Source organism: Prosopis cineraria, unplaced genomic scaffold (assembly GCF_029017545.1).
Source record: "Prosopis cineraria cultivar Desert tree isolate PC_DT_omini unplaced genomic scaffold, ASM2901754v1 PC33, whole genome shotgun sequence".
In the NCBI taxonomy this organism is placed as follows: Eukaryota; Viridiplantae; Streptophyta; class Magnoliopsida; order Fabales; family Fabaceae; genus Prosopis; species Prosopis cineraria.
In genome coordinates, this window is record NW_026555364.1 from 67,678 (window position 1) to 91,730 (window position 24,053).

The 24,053-nt window shown below is 31.5% G+C and overlaps 1 protein-coding gene and 1 pseudogene across 1 annotated transcript; both read left to right on the plus strand.

Moving 5' to 3' along the window:
* Positions 1-7,716: 7,716 nt before the first annotated feature.
* LOC129295001 (receptor-like protein kinase) lies at positions 7,717-10,096 on the plus strand. The gene is made up of 2 exons (XM_054933485.1): positions 7,717-9,600; positions 9,712-10,096. Exons 1-2 carry the CDS (start codon positions 8,217-8,219, stop codon positions 10,086-10,088), a joined length of 1,761 nt encoding a protein of 586 aa, XP_054789460.1. The 5' UTR covers positions 7,717-8,216; the 3' UTR covers positions 10,089-10,096.
* On the plus strand, positions 10,092-19,485 carry LOC129294998 (receptor-like protein kinase; annotated as a pseudogene).
* Positions 19,486-24,053: the final 4,568 nt, after the last annotated feature.

Genomic DNA, 24,053 nt, shown 5'->3' on the forward strand with positions numbered 1-24,053 from the left:
TCATAAGTTTAGTATAAATATTTGTAAGTTTGGTTTCCCTAGTGATCGAAATAATTTATAAAATCAAAATTTTCTACCAATAATTTTTTTTTCATTAAGTAAAATTCAACTAATTTTATATAATTTACAAGTATCGTATGAATATTTATAAGTTTGGTTCCATGAATGATTAAAATAATTTAAAAATTACAACTTTCTAAATCACAGAAAAGTATCAAAGTAATTTTACACAAAAGTTTAATCTTAAAAAAGTTTCTTAAAACTTCACTATCATTATCACATTTTATGATATCAAACTGTCATTTTTCTATTTTAGAAAGATTTATTTGTCATTCTTCCAAGTTTTTTAAACGTAGATAACTTTAGTTATGGGAGAATTTTAGTTAAAGATCGTAAAAAAGAGATATTTGTAACACCCTCAAATTTACAAACCGATTTTTTTTTCGCAAATTATTAATTCAACAAATTATTTTTTTTTCATTGAACCCTTATCATACCCTTATCATGGTAGAAAAATTTCTACCATGATACATCCAAGATAATATATCACAGGTCTTAAAATATCTCAAAAAGCAATTAGAACCATGAGGGACAGACAGGATCCTCATGTCATGATATTCAAATCAGATCATAAATCAAGAGGGACAAACATAATCCTCTTGGTCATACAAATACTTTTAATAAAAAGGATTAGAGTTTACATGCTTCACAAAAAAGATATGTCCTAAGTTCGCACAAGATACATTGTATAATCTAAAATAAGAGGCAACGTAAAAGATGGTGTCTCATACATCATAGTTACACCTCTGGTGCTTTCTCAGCCGGACTCGCTCCTGTAAAAATATTAACCACGGGGAATGAGACTTAAAAGTCCCAATAACCAGAAATTAATATGTAATGATGCATGCGGATGTAACTAATCATGCGATTGCTAAGTGGGCACACAAAATATTTAACCGAACAATACTTTCAAACAAACCGAACAAGTATTTAATTTGCATGAATGCACCTTATATCCTCCTTTCGCCATGCTCGGACGCCAAATCACCCGGCCAAAGGTGAGTTGGACCAAGCGACACGCCACTCATTGGGTCCAATGAGGGCTTACCACGTGGTAATAATTAACCGAACAGAAATTCCCATTAATACCATACATTAAAATACCCTGACAAGTCATGCATCATTCAAATATCCAAACAGAAATATATCCGAATAATAATATCTCATCATGATAAACAAAAAATAAATTTTTAACCCACTTGGCAATGATTTCACGAAAGTATATAACAGTATTTATTTTCAATAATTCATAATTTTTCCAAACAACAAAACAACACATAACCATTCACAAACACACCCATCACAAAATATTAATAATGGTTACCTTGTGTCTTGAATAACAAGTTCCTCTTCACAACTCCTTTTTCACCACTATCTTTGTCAATATAATCTACATAATTATTTCACAATACTATATATTAATTTTACATTAAAATAAATAACTCTAATTTAAATAGTTAGAAAGTCTTAGATCTATAATCCATATTAACACTAATTTAAGATTTATGCCTCATTTAACTTCTCAAATTCTTTTCTAAAATTCTTGTACCCTAATAAACTAATTTTTTTATCCTCAAATCACTTCTAGTATCACAATTTCATCCTTCTATATTCTAAAAATTCGTCCAAAAATAAATTAAATTTTAAAATTATCCTGAAACCTCAAATCACCTTTCTATAACCTCAAAAATACTTATTCATACTTAAATAAATATTTAATAATCATAGGTTTATCCCTACATCTCAGATTCCACATAAATTCAATCATATAGATCTAGATTTTAACTCAAAAATTCTTAAACATGAGTTTCAACCTCAAGAAAATATTCTATAATATTTATTATATCCCTAAGAGTTTTAACCTATATTTTTAATCCATCATATCATCAGATTAACTATCCTATAGAAAAATTCTAATCAAAATATTTACTCTATCCTACAAAATAATCATATCACTAGAAAGCTAATATTATTTAGAAAATAATTATAAAATTAATTTTGTAATTAAATAAATTTTTAAATGCTAATCTAAACAGGAAAGTTAGAACATACTTGAAGAAAAAAAAAATAATCCCCCCTTGCGAGAAAACGCCGAGCAACGTGAGAGGAAGAGAGAAAAAATAATATAAAAATGGGATTGTGAGTCCTAAAATTATATTAAAAAAACTATAGGTTTAAATTTAATTATTCAAACCTTTGGGCCAAAAGTTGCAATTTCCTCTAAATTGCATCTTAGCCTCTCATGCTTCCTAATGCACACACCCCATCCTTTTTATACATAAAGGCACCTCTTCTCTTCCCTCATCTAACCAATGTGGGACTTAGAAACAACAACCTTTCACCCCCCTTTTTTTTGTTCCTTCTACCTTCTCTTTTTTTTAACACACAATAAAAAATTATTTATGTATTATATCTTAACTAAATATTGCTTATATAATTTTAAATTTAAATTTTTAAATTTATAATTAAATACCTAACCATAATATTATTTCTAAATAACCTCAAATAATATAAATTCTTATTATTATCATTTTTTTCCTCAAAACCTAAATTCCACAATTTCTTTATTATATAAAAATCAAGATGTTACAATATTTACTTGTGGGTCCTAAAAAAATTTAAAAATTTACTTGTGGGTCCTAAAATTTATGGACTAAATTGAAATAAAATGGTTAGCTGAAAGGATTGAAATACTTTTTTTGCAACAAAAAGAAAAAATGATTGACAATAGATATTAATAAATTAATAAGTAAAGTTAAAGAATTAACAATAATGATTATACATTTAGGCTAAAATGATTAAACTAGTATGATGATTGATAAGTCATGTAATTTATAATTGATATTAATAAATTAACAATTAAAAGTTAGATAATTAACAACTGATATTAGTATAATTATTGATAAGTGAAGTTAAATAATTTATGACTAATATTGATAAATTAATAAGTGAAGTAAAAAAAAACAACTAATGATGGTGTTTTTCAGTTAAGTGAACAAGTTTTGTAAAGGATTTACAAGTTAGGTAATTAACAAGTCATGTTGACAAATTAACAAGTAATGTTTTCAAGATTATAGAGCCACAAAATTAACTAGTTAACTATTTAATAAGTATTGTTAAGGAATTAACAAGTATAAGTAAGTAATTAGCAAGTAATATGTAGTAATCAAATACTTCTTAATTTTGCAGAAGTACATTTTAGTCTTTCTAGCCACCCATTTTATTTCAGTTGAGTTTATAAATTTTGCAAAGAATTTTCAGATTTTTTTTTGGGAACCCACAAGTAAATATTTCTCTTCCATAATCCTTAATTGAAAATTTTCCTTTAATTAATCAAGAAAATCATGGTAATCTAAAATTAGGTTTTGTGCCAATTTAGCAACACCAACCGTGAAAACACACACTCTTTGGTAAAAGATGGAAACAAAATCAATCTCTTGTATCAAGTAAACAAATAGCTTTGGGACTGCCCATATCTTACCATTAACAATTGGAGATACCTATTTACATTATTTGTAAACTCAGACCAACCTAGCTAGATTGATTTGTAAACTGATGAATAGATCACCTAGTCGATTCGATTGATTGAGGAAACTAGTCACATATAACTCGGTTTCAACCTAGACAAACCCGGCTAACTTGGCAGGTTCATGGGTTGATTCGGGTTTGATTTTATTATTTTTATTTTCTTTGCTTTTTCCTTTTTTCTTTTGAATATTGAACCCTAAGTTGAATTTAAATTTCTAAATTAATAATTTTAATGCTACTGTGTTTTATTATTATCAGAAATTGATAATTATTATTTATATAAGACATATATGAGATTTTATGAATAAATTTTTTATTTACTCAAAAATTAAAAACTTTTATTTAAATATTAAAGTCTTTCATATGACTAATTTTACATATTTAATCAAATTATATTATTTTAACCGTGAATTATATATTTAACTATTTATGGTTTCCAAGCATGTCTTTACGTTGGCCTCTCATAGAACTTGGATCCTGAGGGGAAACTTCTTGTTATGGCTAATTTTTATCCATTCATCGGAGACTCCTACTGTAAGATTTTATGTCTTTGGTAAGAGTAGATGAAATGAAATCCTTTTTCCCGCATTGTAAGATACAGGATTACATTGATTTTTTTTTTTTTATATTTCGTGGAGCATAATAGTTTTGGCAGCAGATATAAATGTTTTGGTCATCAATGGGGGATGCCTTTTGATGGTTTTTGAAGATCAACTTCACAATGTAAGCACGTAGCCTTCAATTTGTTAAAAGAAACTCAAATTATCAATTTTATTTGCATTGTCGGAAAGCAGTGTGGATCACTGCACCTTGCAGGGACTGCAGGGGATTCGAACTGGCAAGAGAGTTGGAATGCGGATAGCTGAAGGCAAACAAAGGTTTGCTCCGGCAAATTTGCTGGTCTTACCAAATTCGTGCACTTGTGCTGCTGAAGCTGACAAATTACAACGTGTCTTCAAATTGTAGTTTCAGAAAAGCCTTGCTAATGATATATTGTAACATAACTCTAACATTGTATCTTGAGAAAATGACAATTAAAGATCGCGTAAGATCGTTAATTATAATTAGAGGTCTTGAATTATTAAAATCTTAATAATAAATTATGGTTCTTATTTAAAATTAAAAATATATATGAGTTTATAAAATTGTCCTAACTTGAAAAATAAAAAGGATTAAAGTACATTTTCATCCTTGAACTATTTTTTGAAGAGCGCTGGGCACTTTGTATTGATAAGTAAGGCAATTTTTTTTAAACTATTTTTTAATGAGCAAAAAACCTTTTTTGTTAATCAACGATAACTTTGCCATTCTTTTTCCTAACGTAGCATGTACATGGGCTCCACGCACAGTGATAAGTAAGATTTTTAATCATGTTATTTGGTGCTAATTTGTCATTAAATTCATTTTCTAAGAACCTTAGATACCCTGGAGTCTTGTTAAAATAACATTTAATAAATATTGTTAAAATATTAAATATTTTTATATTTAATAATTTAAATATGATTATTTGCAAATATTCATCCAAAATTACAAATTATTTTTAAATATTTTATAAATAATTTATAAATATTTTTTGAGACAGTGTCCATATTGTTATGCCTTTCATATGGGTGGAAACTTACCTATATTTTTAATATTGATTAAGTTTCTTAAACTTTTAGGTCTTTCTTTGTAATTTTTTTTTTGCTAACTAACAATCTTCCTCCAATATATTATACTATCTAAATTTAATACTCTTTATATGTTGTAGTATTAGGGGTAAAATAAAAAACATGCAAAATCAATTAGGACCAACAATATGCCAACAAAAATATTTAATATTTCTTATCCCATTAATGTGCTACAAAATATGTTACTTTGGAGGTTCATTCTTTTCATTTTTGGAGATTCATTCCTTTTATTTTCAATAAAAATTACAAAATATTAAAAATATTAAAATATTAAATTGGGTGGTGTAATATTTTGGAGGAAAACTATTAGTTCATAAAATTACAAAGAATGACCTAAACAATTTAAGGAACTCAATCATATTGTCAATATGATTGATATATAAAAAAAATATTACAATTCATCCATAAATTTATGAAAAATTAGTTTGAACAATTAATATTTAAAAAATAATTTATAAATTTTGAATGAATATTTATAAATAATAATATTTAAATTATTACCTATTAAAATTTTTAGTATTTTAACAAGATTTATTAAATTTTATTTTAACAAGATTTGAGGATACCCAACGCTTTTAAAAAAAAAGTTTAGAGGTAAATTAACACCATAAGACATAATCAAAGTCTTACCTGTTGCATTGGTAGAAAACAAAAAGAATTAATGGTTAACTAACAAAAAGGGTTTTTTGCTTCTCAGAAAATAGTTTAGGGATAAAATTATCCAATATCAATACATGATGCTCAGTGCTCCTCGAAAAAAGTTCAAGGATAAAATTATATCTTAACCTAAATAAAAAACATGCTATTGAAATAACTATGATTAGTTGAGATTATTGTTAATTTTAGTTGAGAAAACTAGTATTTGCACTTAGGAATGTATTGTTTTCCATTGTGAAACTAAAATTAACTTATAAAACTTTCGAAAGACATTTATGAATATATAATAGTCTTTAAAATTTACCAAAGTCACTTCTGGATATGAAGCTAATTACTTGTGAATTTTTATATTTGTTAATACATAGATAAACTACTTAGAAAATCAAGGAAATAATATATTATTGAAATAACTATTATGAGTTGAGACTATTATTAATGTCAATTGGAGAAACAAGGATTCCAAGTAATATGGGTTGAGACTATTGAATTTACTATTATGGGTTGAGATTATTGTTAATTCCACTTCTAAGTTTGGATTCTGGTTTTTTTAATTGAAATTAACAATAATTCCAATCCATAATAATAATTTCAATACTTGAAATCAATTTTATAAATTCATATATATTTTTAATTTTAAATAAGAAACATATTTTATTATTGGGATTTCAATAATTTGGGTTTTATAATTGTAATCAATGACCTTGTGAGGTCTTTAATTGTCATAATTTCTTATATCTTCTTGGGGACTGAAATTATACCCATTCTGAGTTCTAAAACTCGTATTTGCGGCCTTATATGTCTGCTATGTTTTGCACTTTTCTTGACTTCATGAGAGATATTCAAAGAACCCATTTGGAAAAATAAAGGGTACACTAATAGTTGCTTGAATGGGATGTAATCTGTTATTGTTTATGCTCCTGCAACTGCAAAATTACTACATAAAAGGCCTCGCCTTTGATGAACTCAGGTTTTAAATTACCAAACTAGTTTATTTGTCATGACTAAACTTCCTGAAGTTTTTCATGATGGCAAAATTAGCCTTTGGTTGAAAATCTCGTGCCCTTGTCTGGTTAAAATGTTATATTAGGCTGCCTTTTCAGATTACTATATTAGGATTCTTTGATAGTCGTATAATTATTTTTTCTTTTGTTTGTCATTTTGTTATCATTGTTCAATAAATTTTATTATTTTTAAAGCAAGAATATAAAATATTTTTTATCTTGAATATACTTATTTTATTTTGTCACACTGTAAAATTTATGTTTTCATTTTATATAAAGCATTGTGCATATCCTGTCTTTCTTCTGAAGTTTCATGCTTAATGCAATTATATTTTTGATTTTGTGTCCCGAAAAGTTATAATTAAACAGAAAATTATATTTCCACTGCTTTTCCAAATTTCAATACCTATGAGATATTTGTTTATTTGAATTAGCATCTCCCAAAAAAAAAGTTGGAAAATAATAGTATGGAATGAAGAGACATCAAAAAGGATATTTATTTGATCCACAATAATCGATATTTGAAAGTGAAAGCTTTCTCCTTTTCCATTTCAATCGCTATAATTGCCCAAAACTGTTCCCACTTTTCATCTCATTCAACTTCTCTTTAAATAAAGAGCTAAAAGATGCATTGAAACTTACTTATCTTTTGCCATTGCTAAAGTGAAGAATAGAAAACAAAGAAAAAGAATAGGGGAAGGTGGGTTGCTGGAGTGAAGACAAAGGAAAGAAGTGACGCCCACCAATGTCCACTGCATATTGCATTTGCTTATCCTTCTTTCAAGCTGCAGCAAGGGAAACACTTTTTGGTCCTTTGAATACTTTTTGATATCATTTCCATCCCCTTTTACTTTAAGCTAGCACTTTAGTTTCACTCTCACGGAAACTCCAGTTGTCGATCCCATGCTTCTCTGCTCACTTATACATGGCTTCTGGTTTGAGCTCCAGTGGGTTGACTCTGCTTCATTCTTGAAGTACTGACTCGTGCACCTCTTTTAATCTAAACTTACTGAAATCTGATTCTTCCAGTTTTCCCCGTCCATCCCCCCAAAAAAAGTGTTGAATATTTAATAGTAGTCTCAATGAGAGAGGGCCCAGCTACATCTTCACTCTGAAGCTTCCTCTCCTTCACATTTAATCAGCTTCCTCCTTAACAGTGGGCAAATACCTATACAACACCCTTCTAATTGCTTGCACTTGTTCTAAGTTGCAGCCAGGTGAGCGCTTTTTGCTCCTCTCCAATCTTTCCCATCTTTGTGTCAATAATTTTTCTTTGTTTAAAGAGAATTCCCCTGGCCGAATGAGTCTCCACTTCATCTTATTACGCTTGTTTGCCCCTTTATATGTTGCTTCTGCCTTGAGTTCCGATGGGTTGACTCTATTGTCTCTGCTCATCCACTGGACTTCTGCGCCTCCTTCCTTAAAGTCAAGCTGGAAGTCCTCTGATTCCACCCCTTTCTTATGGACAGGAATGGAATGCGACCGTTACAGCAATGTGGTTTACCTAAACCTCACTGCATACCGGATTTTTGGTCAACTAGGAGCAGAAATTGTTCAGTTGGCTCACTTGCAGAACCTTTTATTGGCCAAAAATGGGTTCTCAGGAAGGATACCGCCTGAGTTAGGCAATTGCAGTTTGCTAAAGTATATAGATCTTTCTGAGAACCATTTTTCTGGAAATATACCTCCAGAAATTGGTAACTGCAAATCTGTGAAGTCGTTACATTTTTATTCCAATCAACTAGAGGGAGCCATTCCAAATGAATTGAGAAGACTGTGCAAACTAGAGGACCTTGAATTGTATTATAATCATTTGACCGGTGAAATTCCACTTACCATTGGGAAGATTCAAAGTCTTAAGCATATCCTTCTTCATAACAATAGCCTTTTTGGGAAATTACCTTCAGAGCTGACAGAGCTTAAGCATATGGAAAATATCTCATTGTTTGACAACCAATTCTTTGGATCAAAACCTCAAGGCTTGGGAATCAATAGCAGTTTGGTGAAGTTGGACTTGATGAATAATAAGTTCACTGGTAACATCCCTCCAAATCTTTGTTTTGGAAAGAAATTACGCCCACTAAATTTAGGTTTTAATAGACTCCAAGGGGGCATACCTCATGATATTGGAAAATGTGCGACTCTTAGGAGGTTGGTTCTCAATGAAAATAATCTTTCTGGATCTATTCCTGAATTTGAAGGCAATCAGAATCTCATATATATGGACATCAGTAAGAACAATATTACTGGAACAATTCCATCAAGTTTAGGGAACTGCACAAATCTCACTGCTTTAATTTTGTCCGCGAACAACATTACTGGGCCTATACCCTCAGAGCTAGGAAACCTTTTCCACCTTCAGGCTTTGAACCTTGCTCACAACAACCTAGAAGGTCCTTTGCCAAGGCAACTATCATACTGTACCAAAATGGAGACATTTGATGTGGGATTCAATCTTCTTAATGGTTCATTCCCGCCAAACTTGAGGAGTTGGGGAAGACTAACCAAATTAACTTTAAGGGAGAATTGCTTTAGTGGCGTTATCCCATCTTTCTTCTCAGAATATGTCCAGCTTCTCGAGCTACAACTGGGAGGAAATATGTTTGGAGGAAAAATTCCAACATCAATGGGATCATTGCAGAATCTCTTGTATGGATTGAATCTGAGTGCTAACAAATTAACAGGTGTGATTCCTTTAGAAATTGGGAAGTTGAAAAAGTTGCAAATTTTGGATATATCCTTGAACAATTTGACAGGAAGCATACATGTTCTTGGTGATCTCTCTTCATTAACAGAAGTCAATATATCACAAAACTCCTTTGTCGGTGCTTTGCCAGAGTGGAAAATGCAACATCTGAATTTGCTGCCATTATCATTCATGGGAAACCCTGGTCTGTGTGTCCGTTGTTCAACCTCAAATGCCTCCACTTGCAAATCTAGCTTCTTCAAACCATGTGTTCCTGAATCAACTGATCACAAAGGCAGTAAACGTTCAATCTTATTTATAGTACTTGGATTTGTAGTGTTTATCATTTGCCTGTTGGTAATACTACTGATTTATGACCACCATTGCGGCCGACGATCTCAGGAGAAGGTCTTTGGCCAAGAACCTGAGGACTTCGATCCTTATTTTCGTGAGCGAGTTTTTTCCATCAACGATGTTGGCCATTGATCTATGTTGGAGGGGAATGCTGATTGTGAAGCGCAAGAGGCTTTGGATTCAAATGACAAAGGAGGATTCAGAATTATTGACCTGATAAATGCTACAGAGTATCTACATGATCGATATATTATTGGTAAAGGCGGGCATGGAATTGTTTATAAAGCCAGACTTGATTTTGGAGTTTTTGCTGTTAAGAATGTTAACTTTCCCAGGGAAAGTAGGAGGAAAAACATGATCAAAGAAATTGAAATGACTAGAAAGACTAGGCATCAAAATGTGGCAAGATGCCCAGGCTTCTTGGAGAATGAGGAGTATGGTCTAACCGTCAGCAGGTGCATGGAAAATGGAAGCCTTCATGATGTTTTGCATGAAAAAAAATCCACAAACATGCTTAGCTTGGACTATCCGCCATAAGATTGCTATTGGAATTGCAAAAGGACTGGCATATCTCCATCACGACTTTGATCCTCCCATATTGCATCGAGATATCAAGCCAAAGAATATACTCCTTGACTCTGATATGCAGCCTTAAATTGCTGATTTTGGTATTTCCATTGCTTTGAATCAGTCCTCTACTGTGACGCGTATGCGGTCAACATATCATCTAGGCACACGAGGGTTTATGGCCCCAGGTAATTGCTTTTGTTCTACACTTGCTCATTCTCCATTTGTGACATGTTAATAAAACTAGGTAGATTTCAGCCTATAGGAAGAACATATCTATCTAGATGATGAACTAGCAGTAAAGGTAAGCGTGCAGGTAGAAGAGGGATAGCCATTTTCCTCCACATTGAGCAATTAATAGTTTCTTATTCTCATAAACAAAAATGAACAGAAGCCAAAGGTATAGTTTCTCTTTCAATTTATATTGTTAATGTTGTCTTGACAGACAGGGACAGATCTGCTTGTATTATAAAGGGGGCAATTGCGCCCACAAGCCCAAAAAAAAAAAAAAAGACACATAATAATTTTAAATATTTTATTTGTCTCCATTCAAAAATTTCAGCTACCCCCTACCCCCTCAAAAAAGAAAAGAAAATTCATGTTGTCTTATAAATTTTTTTAACTAATTTCCTAAAAAGTTTACTTGACCAAGGTCTTATTTATGTGTTTTAACCTTAAATAGAAAGAGTTTTAAAAAGAAGGGAGAAATAGTTTGAAAAATAATATCTCTGATTGTATGTTTAAATTGAAATTTTTTTTTCACAAAAAAAGTATACTATACAAAAGAATTAAATTTTATTGGCATTTAAAAGTTTAGATGCATGCATGAGACAGATCTTAAAAGATCATGAACTAAGTTCTTATCCATTGAACTCACTTTTATTGATCAAAACTCAAGAAATTTAAGTTTTATTAATTAAAATGAAAAGCAAAATTCTAATAGATATAATTTTATATTATTATAATTTTATATTTTATGTATAGTTCTTTAATAGCATTTAATTTTAATAAATTTTATATTCAATATAATTTAATAAAAATTATAATTAATTTAGTGATTGTACTAATATTAACATTTATCTTATGTACAAATTTTACCTCCATAAACTAATTTTTCTGGATCCATCATTGTTGATAGAGATCACCGATGCAATAGTACCAAGTTGTGAGCTTGATATATATAGTTATGAGGTAGTTTTGCTTGAGCTAATAACCAGAAAGGAAGTATTAGGGCCTGTTTGGTAACCTGCTCTGAGAATAGTTTTCTGTTTTTCAGAATAAAAGAACAAAAAAATCTATTTGGTAACATATTTTCAAAAAGTGTTTTAAAGAATAAAAAAAATTGTTCTGAAGAACAGAAAAATAGAAACAACTTTCAAGTATTTTGGAATTATTATTCTAGAGAACAAAAGAGGATGAGAAAAACACCTATTTTCATTAATTTTTTATTCTCAAAATATGTTTTACAAAACACCAAGTTTCAGAACAATAAAATAAAAACAATTTCAAATAGCCCCTTAGATTCCTCATTTATGGAGCAGAAAACCACTTTAGTAGGGTGGTTTAAGTCTGTATGGAGGGGAACAAGAGAACTTGAAGAAATTGTTGATTCAAGCCTTGGCAGGGAGCTTTCAGATGTAAATGTGAAGGCGCAAGTTATCAAAGCACTTTTACTGGCTTTGATATGTATTCAGAAAGATCAGGGAAAGAGACTGAAAATGATAGATGTTGTGGAATTCTTTGAAACACCCACAGAAGTCTGTTAGAGGAGACAGGAGACATTCATAAAATTGTTGATTCAAGCCTCTTAGAGGAGGTTTTGAATTCAAAACCCAATGAACTCCAACAAGTCACCGAATTGTTTTCCCTGGCTCTGAGATGCACAGAGGCAGATCCACGCATGAGACGAACTATGAGAGATGTTATCAAGCAATTTAATTGGTAAAATAATAATCAAGGAAAAGATGGACAGTTGATCCTCACACACACTGGAATTAGTAAGATAGCATTACTTGTATGTATATTGGTTGGGACTTGATATGTCTGCTCTTATGATATGTAATGTATTGATTGTGCTCAGATAATTAGTCTACACACATAATGGCAAACTTGAATCATCTGTATGTGGACCAGATCCGTCAAGTGAGGGCACTCCCATTAGAAGATTGGGATGTCATTGTAGAATTTATGTAAAGGAAAACTAGTGAACAAACATTGACAATGATATTTATTAAGGGCTAGTTTGTCTAAAATTGCAGGAAAAAGTTATTTAACACTTGAGATATTGGAATACATTAAGTTTAAAACAATGTTTTTAGCTTTTTTTTAATATGATATTTCAAATAGTTTATGAAAATAAGCTTCTTTTATTTTTTTGATACATCATTCATTGTGTTTAGCTTACCTCCCTCACAATCTTAACAAATTTTTTCTTGTTTAAAATCACTTCTTCTTCTTCTTCTTCTTCTTCTTCTTCTTTAATAAATCTTAAACAAATTGGCCCTAAATCCACAACAACGAAGTCAACTAGTCAGGACTCCAATGTGAAAGCTTCCACTCTTTTTCCTGACGGGGACCATCTTTGTTAAGCATTGGGTTCTCAATTGCCAACCTCTTCTGATTTTTGACTAAACTCCATACGCTTTAATGATGAAGAATTGACAACTTTGAGGTCGTATAACTTTGTGTGTATATATGTGCATTCCTCCCACGAAACTTCAAGGAAATAGGCTTGACATACTTTGATTGGTAGCTAGAATGATAAGCATCGTATATGGAGCATCTAACAGAAACGAGAAAAGAAGTTGATGTAGAATCTCCCGAAAACAAAGCAATTTTTTTTTTTTTTTTTACAAAAAAGGTGCTGGACGACAGACTGTAATCTCAACGAGAGGAATGCCTCCTCAACGTTTTCACACGGCAACTTCCTGTGCTTCACATTACATCAACTTCATCCATAGCACTGTGCAAATACCTGTACACAACCTTTCAATTACGCACGCTTGTTCTAAGCAGCACCAAAGTAAGCACCCTTTGTTCTTCAACACTTTTTTTTTCTCAGTGTCAACTCTTTTCTTCTCCCAATGAAGCTCCTATTATTTATTCTATGCTTGTCTGCTCCTTTCTACATTGCTTCTACCTTGAATTCGGATGGGCTGATTCTATTGTCACTCCTCAACCACTGGACTTCTGTGCCTCCTTCTTTGAAGTCCAGCTGGAAGTCCTCTGATTCTACTCCTTGTTCTTGGATAGGAATAAAATGCGACCACTACAACAACGTGGTCTTCCTAAACCTCACTGCATCTCAGATTTTTGGACCGCTTGGGCCAGAAATTGGACAGTTGACTCACTTGCAGAACGTTTCGTTGGCAATAAATGGTTTCTCAGGAACAATACCCCCAGAGTTAGGCAATTGTAGTCTGCTTGAGTATATTGATCTTTCTAAGATTCAATTGTCTGGAAAAATGCCTCCAGAAATTAGAAACTGCAAATCTTTGAAGTCGTTACGTTTATATTCCAATCAACTGCAGGGAGCCATTCCAAATGAGTTGCGAAGGCTAACTAAATTGGAGGACCTTGAGTTGTATACCAACCATTTGACAGGTGAAATTCCACTTACCATTTGGAAGATTCAGAGTGTCAAGCATGTCCTTCTTCAGGATAATAACCTCACCGGGAAATTATCTTCTGAGTTGACAGAGCTCAAGCATCTGAAAAATATCTCATTGTCTGACAACCAATTCTTTGGACCAATTCCTCAAGGTTTGGGAATCAGTAGCAGTTTAGTGATGCTGAGATTGATGAATAATACATTCACTGGTAACATCCCGCCAAATCTTTGTTTTGGAAAGCAACTGCGCACTCTGTATTTAGGTCTTAATCAACTTCAAGGGGGCATACCTCAAGATTTGGGAAAGTGTGCAACTCTTACACGGTTGGTTCTCAATGACAATACTCTTTCAGGGTCTATTCCTAAATTTAAAGGCAATTAGAATCTTATAATCATAGATGATAGGGGATGCGGAGGTAGAATCATATTAGTTAGGGACAGAACCCTGAAACACAATAAAAACATAAGAAGAAAAAGAAAGGGACGAAATTTATGACAGAAATAAAAAAAATATGAAGTAAACAATAGGATAATAATCAAGGAGAAGATCTTTTAAAGCACCTGCCTCTAGGAACCTCAACTTTCGAAGACACCACAAGAGTTGATCACACTCTTGATCACGTCTGTTTCTCACACAGGATGCCACCACAAAGCACTAAGGCTCACAAGAGTTATAAACTCTAAAATGAATAATTTCATTCAACTTTTGTTCTCTTTACAAGAGGGAGCATGCCTAATTTATATAGGCTTATAGAAAAGAATATTTCTTAAAATTAAAACCCTAATTTCCTAATACTAAAAGGAGAAATAATATAAAATAATGATAAAATATTCAGCCACATAATTTAGGAGATGTGATCCTAAAATTATGGAATTACAAAATTTAGAAATTAATACTATAATTAATTCTAACTCGACTAGACTCAAAATAGGAAATCAAATCAAAGGACCATTAAAATAGGAAATAATTTAAGAAACAATCAAGGGATCATAAAGGATTTAAAATCACGGCACCCTTGATTTCTTCACTAGGGTTTCATGCCTCCTTACTTGCAAGAGGCTCAACTTGTAGTCTTCCTTGCATTGGGCTAAGGTCTGCATCTCTTGGGCTTGACTCTTCATGAGTTTGGATCTTAGGTGCATTATACAAGTATAGATGCTCTCCTTTGGGCTTGAGAGGAGTGTCCCAATGCTCTCCAAGATCTTGAACTTCTTGCACAAGACTGAACAAGGCTTGCTTCATGGCTTTAATTCGGGCTTTTGTCATTGGACCTCTAATATGTTGTAATGGGTCTTTAGGTACGTTGGATTGGAAATATTGGGCTCCTTCCATGTCACTATGCTCATGATTACCGTCCTCAAGTTTCGTTGTTATTAATGCTATGTCATCCATGCCATGAGGTCCATCAATAGACATTAGCAAGAACAACATCAGTGGAGTAATTCCATCAAGTTTGGGAAACTGTACAAATCTTATTGGTTTAATGTTGTCCATGAATAACATTATAGGTCTTATACCCTCAGAGCTGGAAACCTTGTGAAACTTCAAGCTTTGAATCTTGCTCACAATAACCTAGAAGGTATTTTGCCACCGGAACTGTCATACTGTACTCAAATGTGGACATTTGATGTGGGATATAATTTTCGTAACGGTTCATTCCCATCAAGCATGAGGAGCTGGACTAGGATAAACAGATTGATTTTAAGAGAGAATCATTTCAGTGGGTTTTTCCCATATTTCTTCTCAGGTTATACTCAGCTTCTCGAGCTACAACTTGGTGGAAATATGATCCAAGGAACAATTCCTGCATCAATTGGATCATTGGTTCACTTGTATGAGTTGAATCTAAGCGCTAACAAATTAACAGTTGGGATCCCCGAAGACATTGGGAAGTTGAAAATGCTAGAAAGTCTAGATATATCCCTGAACAGTTTGACAGGGAGCATATAAGTTCTTGGCGAATTTGTTTCATTAACAGAAGTCAATATATCTTACAACTCATTCTTCGGTCCTTTACCAGAATGGAAGATTCAACCACTGAATTTATCTCCATCATCATTCTTGGGCAATCCTGGCCTTTGTGTTAGTTGTTCGACTTCAGATGGCCTGAGTTGCATAAAAACTAGCCATTTGAAGCCATGCGCCACTAATTCAACTGACCAAGAAGGCAACAACCATTCGAATTTAGTAGTACTTGGACTCATAGTGTTTGCCATTTTCTTGTCATCTGCCATTTTCCTGTCATGTGTAATTTACCTATCATTTGTCATTTACATCCGCCAGTTTGGTCAAATATCTTACATGGAGGTCAATGTTAATTGTGAAGAGCAAGAGGCTTTGTTTTCAAATCACGAGGGGGGTTTTAGAATTATTGACCTAATAAATGCTACAGATTTTCTACATGATCGATATATAATTGGTGAAGGAGGGCATGGGATTGTTTATAAAGCTGAACTTGGTGTTGGAGTTTTTGCTGTTAAGAAGGTTAAACTTGCACGGAGCAGTAGGAGGAAATTGAACTTGGTCAGAGAAATTGAAATGACTAAGAACTTCAGGCATGAAAATGTGGCAAGATGCCTAGGCTCTTGGACATGTGAAGAATATAGTCTAACCATCAGCAGGTGCATGGAAAATGGAATCCTTCACGATGTTTTGCATGAAAGCAATCCACAAACATGCTTATCTTGGAATGTCTGCTACAAGATTGCTATTGGAATTGCAAAAGAACTGGCATATCTCCATCATGACTGTGATCCTCCCATATACTCCTTGACTCTGATATGCATCCTTGCATTACTGATTTTGGTATTTCCATTGCTTTGAATCAGTCCTCTACCATGGCACGTATGCGGTCAACGTATCATCTAGGTACCCGTGGGTTTATGGCACCAGGTAAGTCCTCTTTTTCTACAATTGGTAGGTTCCAATAGGTGCAACTAGAGACAAGATGGACTTGAAAGTTTAAGCTCAATCTTGATTTCCTATAACTTGATATTTTGAAAATTTTGGACTAACTTGAAAAAATTATAACTTATTCTATGAAACTCAGATTGAGCTCATTCTAGTCTCTTTTTAAAGTTAAATGAGTCCTCTATATAGGAAAAATTCTAAACTGAACTTTGATTGATCACATTAATACATTTTACTCGTTTAGCTAAATTGCTCTGATTTTCCCTTTACAACATTTCAGAATTCTTACTTTAACTTTGAAAATTCATATCTTCGACCATGCTTATCCAAATCAAGTGATCTAGGACTTATTATAAAGCCTTGGGTGTCCTCTATAAGAGGAAAATATACCATACGACTTTTGCCTCTCCAATTAGTACAGTTTAATGAATATTCATAACTGCTTAGTTCTCATTCATACTGGATCCAGATTTCTAAGTCCTATCTTGCAAAATTCATATATAGAGTTACTGAACTCCAATTGACATGATCTTAGACTCTTCGGAAGCCTCATGACTTTATATAGACAAAAAGATATGAAATGCTCCCTTTGGTCCTATTTGTATGACACCTTTTAGAAGTAATTTTTGGTCTAAAGTGTAGGACATCTTGTAATATTTAAACCATTTTTTAATTTTACCCTTTCTTAATTAACGTGAAGGTATTTAATGTAGTTGTATCATTATTAAAAGTCAAGGGTAAAAAAAGAAGCACATCTCATTTTTTTTATGATATCAAGAAAAAAAAACTAACTTTTTTAAGCTACATGAAACAGTTGAAAGTATCTTATAATAAGGGTCGGAGAGAGTATTTCTTAAGATTTTCCAATTGATATAGTTTATTTAATGTTTATGACTCCCTCATCTGGGCTATGTACTAGATCTAGCTTTTATGCACTAATTTGGAAAATTCATAACTTGGGCTATAGGGACCAATTAATATGGTCTAACCTTTATAGAAATCTTATGCAGTTTTCCATGATTTAAAATTATTAAACAGGACATTGTGTGTCTCAATTGATACATTTTAATTAGTAAAAGAAACTCTGTACATAATGTTGGCGGTACCGACAGAATAGATGTGAATGACAAGCTGCTTGAGTCGTGTCGGGAAGAACATTGTCCTTAAGAACTATTCCAGCACATGGGACGACGGACTAGAAGTTTTTCAGAATTAAACAAGCACTTCTTGCAGGAGCAAGGAACCAAAACAGTAGGAACTAAAAATGAACTCAGATGAACAATACAATAAAAGTTAGAGGGGGGAGAGAATTGCCCCGAAAACTCAAGAGGTTGATGAGTTGCTTTGTCCGCACCCATGACTATATATAGCCCGAAGATGGAGACATGAACATTGGCTCATAATCATCGGATTAAAGGCTCGATTACACTCTCATAAAGCACGTTTGTCTGGATATGTTGGGGGGTTACGCAGACGTAAAACACATTTAAGCTCTTGTATGGAAATGTTGGGGAGACAAATAAGTTTACAAAAATAATCTGGTTAATGGTAAAAAAACATTCATGTTTGATTTTAAACTCCATACAGCCAAAATCTTAACCTAGTGCCTCTTGAACTCGCGCGCAAGGGGGCAAATCGATTGATATCAACTACGATTGCCCTGATTTGGCCTGTTCTCCTCTAAGCTTGTTTTACCAATTCATTTCATTCCTTAGTATTTATACACTAGGAGAGTCCTTCATTTAGTCAATGTGAGACTTTTGACACATACACAATACATATGACTTTTCACTTGCTACAGATTCCCTTCTCTATCTTGTAAAATTCATAACTTAAGTTCTATAATTCCAAGTTCATGCTCGCAACCAGAATTTCAACAATAACTAGCTCATATTGCTGATTTTGGTATTGCCATACTTCTAGATCAACCTTCTTCAACATTATCTTCATCTTCACTCATTCCGAGCACAGTGTGTGCAACACCAGGTACCTCTTTTTCTCTTCTCTCTGTTTTTTTTCCCCTCCTTTTGAAATGATTATGAAAAATAACATGTTTCTGTTGGCTCCTGACAGAGGATACATGTACAACAGCAAATACAAGGGAGTTCGATGTCTACAGTTATGGGATAGTGTTGCTTCAGTTAATAACCAGAAACAAGGCAATGGATCTATCATTTATGGAGGGAACTGAGATAGGAATTTGGGCAAGAATTCTGTGGGAGGAAACAGGAGACATTCAGAAAATTGTTGATTCAAGCCTTGCAGAGGAGGTTAGGAGGAATTCAGATGTACTTGATCAAGTTACCAAAGTGCTTTTGCTGGCTGAGAGTTGCACGGAGAAGAATCCACACATGAGACCCACAATGAGAGATGTTATCAAGCAATTGGAAGATATTCTTAAAATGAAACATTCTTTTTACTACTCTTCTGGGAACTTATGAGATCCAGAATTTTTAAATTTTTATTAGAAAAAAATATTATTTGCTATTAATTTCATTAGTAAGATTATATAATCAATATATATATATATATATATATGTGCGCCCGCTGTATGCAGCTGTGGATATTTCTGTACATGATTTTCAAAAGTCGTCTTGTGTATATTTAAAAAGTCAAAGCCATTTAATGCATTTGCATTTGATTTAGATTAAAAAAGAAAAGCCATCGAAATGGATTTAGATTTTAGAGTTTAAATTTAAATGAGTAAAATAGATGCATGAAGAGCATAAAATTTAAAATTGCTTAAATCCTCGTCATAAAAAGACAATTTGACCATGATACTACAATAAAAAAAATTATTTACCAATATGTTATATTTTTAAAAATATTTTTTTAAATACTACAAATTTTAAAACTTGGCTTCAATGGTACCAAGTTTCAATTCGTTTTTTATGCGCAACAGTACAGAACTTGGCTATAATTTTTTTTTTTCAGAAAAGTATAAAATTTGGCTTCTATCAAGCTAAGTTTTGTACTTATATTTAAATAAAAAATAAAAAATTGATGTGACATGTGTGGTTTATTATATCTACTATGACTCCACCTCAATATATAATTATACTCCATAATTTCTCTTCCCTTCCTCCCTTGTTACTAAAGTCAGTAATTGGGGTCAAGCTCAACAAGTCAACCTGAACTTGCTCAAAAAATTTAGGGCTAGGCTTGAAAAAAATATAGTTTTTTTTTTTATGTTCATGCCTATTAGCCCAAACACCCAAATAAAAAAATTTATTTTTTAAAATATATAAAATATAATTAAATATTAATTAATTTTTTAAGTTTTAGGTTATTTTATACTAAAATATTATATATTTGAGTCCTATACATCATTTAAGTATCAAAAAAATATATTTTATATTTTTTATAAAATAAAAAATATTATTAATTATACTCATAATTAAGAGTATTATTCTATTTCTATTTATAAATCACTCTTAACATTTTCATCCATTTTCATCAAAATTAATAAAAAAAACTTACAAATCTCATTAATTTTAAGATGATTAATTAATATTTAATTATATTTTATTGTTTGGGTATTTGGGCAAAATACCTTAATTATCTTAAATTTTATTGTTTGAGTATTTAATTAATATTTTTTTAGAAAGTCTCAGCTCTCTTTTGGCCTATGCGAGTAATGCTGAATATGAAGGGAAGCCTCAAGTAACTGCAACACCCACATAAACATTAAAAGAAGGCAGTGCAAGACTGAACCACAAGTACCCAAAAATAGAGGAAGCAAATATCTTAATTGTCTTAAAATTAATGAGATTTGTAAGTTTTTTTTTTATTCTGATAAAAATATTAGGAGTGATTTATAAACAAAAATAGAATAATATCCTTAATTATGGGTGTAACTAATAATGTTTTTTTATTTTATAAAAAATATAAAATATTTTTTTTTGATACTTAAGTGATGCATAGAACTCAAATATATAATATTTTAGTATAAAAATAACCTAAAGCTTAAAAAATTAATTAATATTTAATTATATTTTATATATTTTAAAAAATAAATTTTTTAATTTGGGTATTTGGGCTAATAGACACGAACATTAAAAAATTATATTTTTTAAGTTCAGTCCTAAATTTTTTTGGACGGGTTTAGGTTGACTTGTCGGGTTTGACCTAAATTACTGGCTTTAGCGACAATGAAGGAAGGAAAGAGAAATTATAGAGTACAATCATATATTGAAGTGGAGTCATAGCAGACATAATCTGTCACGCATGTCACATCAATTTTTTATTTTTTATTTAAATATAAGTACAAAACTTGGCTTGATAGAAACCAAGTTCTGTACTGTTATGCATAAAAAAAAAATTGAAACTCGGTGCTACTGAAGCCAACTTTTAAAATTTGTAGTATTTAGAAAAATATTTTTAAAAGTATAGCATATTGGTAAATAATTTTTGTTGCTGTAGTATCAAGGTCAAATTGCCTCATAAAAATATTTATCAAATCCTATACAAAATAAACTATGCATAACAAAATATATTTAATGGATTAAGTGTTTTATCTATTAAATGTGAAATATAATTAATTGACAATAAAACCTTGATAAATGATTTCGTAACTCATAAAATGAAATATAAAAATGATATGTAAATTTTACAAGTTACATAATATATGGTAAAAAAAAGAGTTTCAGAAAATATGTCAATAACATGCAAGTGTAGGTATCTTTCGATTTTTATTTTTTTTTTTGGTCAGAAGTATCTTTCGATTTCATGTTATAGAAATGTTACCATTGCAGAGACTCAGACGGCTGTTAATTTGAATTGGCATTTGCAAAGCAGCAAAAATACAACACGAAAAGGAAAATAAAAGGATAATAAAATAGTACTAGCAGCCACAATGATGAAACTTTGAAAATGATATTTTTATTTTTATTTATTAATATAATTGTCTTTTTAGTATAAAAAATTGAAAAAGGTATTTATTTAATCCGCAACGGTCTAGCGGCTTTCTCTTTTCCACTCACAACCGTGTCCCCTCCCCACCTTCCACCTCATACAGCTTCTATGAATATATAAGATGGATTGAATCTTATCTTTTGCTACTTTATTACTAAAGTGAAGATTAGAAAACAAAGAAAAAGAATAGAAAAAGGCTAAAGAATAGTTCGTTCTCTAGGCTCACTACGTGACTGCGTTATGATAGTGATTGTTCTAAAGCATCATGTTTCAGCATCTATTCAACGTATTTTGGTTGTGATTGTGATGAATCCTTACAGTACATTTTCTATTATTGCCCTTTCATTAAAGCCATATTTGGTATGGCTTATGTTCAATTTATTCTCATGCAATCTCTGCTATAAGTTTAACTGGATGATCTCTACATCGAATGCTTTATATTGTGATGATAAGATTTAAGAGCTAGAGCAAATCCTCCTTCACCTCCATTTAATTTGATTCAAGAGAAATCAAGCTTTTCATGGGGTTCTCATATCTTCTTCATCTCAAGTTATTCAAGAATTTCAAGGGCAAATAATTTTTATCCAGGATGCCTGCCAATAGAAAGTCGATTTATTCACATTGGTGCCATCTAATTCTTTGATTGCTAAATTGCCACAAGTAAATGGATCACTTATATTTGGAAACATGTAGATAATTAAGATCATAAAATTTAAACAAAGAAGACCACATGCCTATGAAGCTCAAATCTTGTTCAATGGCGATGAGTTGAGTAGATTCCTCACTAGGAAAGTTTGCTATAAAGATTTTCATACCTTTGGATTTGCATGCTTGAGAGCAATTCTTTATTGGATCTTTAACTTCATGAGAAATCCCGTTCAACCTCATAGTCTGGGCCATGTTATAATTCACACTCACGAGGAAAACTTCAAACCTATAAAGGTTAAAGGTTGATTGTTTTCCTCAAGATATTATTTGGCTACGTAGTTATTTTAATTCTATTTTGATCAAAAGGCAACAGTTGCAGTGATTTGTTGATCCTTTTAACTGTAATTGTCCTTTTATGTTTTCTTTTGAGTTGTGGAACTATGTTTTATGTTTTTAGCTAATATATTCATTTGACCTTATTTCAAAAGAAAAAGCATAGAGGAAGGCGAGTTGTTGAAGTTGGAAAAAGAAAAAAGGAATTGACACCCATCAATTGCATTTTGTATATGCTTATTCATCTTTCAATTATTGATTCAATTTTTAAATTTTGACTCAAAATAATTTAAGTTTTCAATTTATTGAATTAATTAATTATAGTAAAGATTAAATTGTTGCGAGTAAACAAAAACTATAAAGACTAACTTATTCTAATTTAAGAAATCATAAAAATTAGACTGTTTTAAGTTAAAAATTTAAGAATTAAATTAAGGAATGGAAAATTTGATGGACAATAAAAATGGTATGTTTCATCTATGTAACAATATTAATAAATAATTTGTAGCACAAGAAATTTAGATGGTGATAGAAAATGATATCCAACATAAATATATCCTCTAAATTATGGATGAAGGAGATAGAGAGAGAAGTGGAGCAGATAATAATAATATTGCGCAATTAAGTTCTAGTTCTGTCCCCTCCACCTTTTCCCCAATAATTTGAGTTGGATATATATATATATATATATATATATTTTCACTTGGACATATTTCTAGAGTAAGATTTTAGTGCACTTCGTCGTTGATGATATCCTTCGCACTACCACAACAAATTAAAAATTTAGAATAAATATATAAGTGTCCTACATATAATGGACTTTACCCTTTGCGTTATTCTCTAACGCATGCTTAATCAACAAATAAGTGGGAAAATAACTCTCGTACAATGAAAATCTTTTGGATTGAAGTTAACGGTCGACTAATTAATTCAATGATAGGAGATTTATTCTCTATTTTGATTATGCGGGTTCAAACTTGAAGGCTAACAAAAAAAAAAAATCAATCAACATAAATATAATATAATATAAGTATGTCAATAATGCTTACCTCAACTAACGGGTTGAATCTGTTATCTTTGTATATCTCAATTCATATAAACAGGTAAAGTAATG

Excerpts from the sequence above, each read along its gene's own strand:
- LOC129295001 (XM_054933485.1), top strand. The coding sequence starts at position 8,217 with ATGAGTCTCCACTTCATCTTATTACGCTTGTTTGCCCCTTTATATGTT. Across the intron at positions 9,601-9,711 it reads GAGTGCTAACAAATTAACAG|AAGTCAATATATCACAAAAC; the intron begins GTGTGATTCCTT and ends CTTCATTAACAG.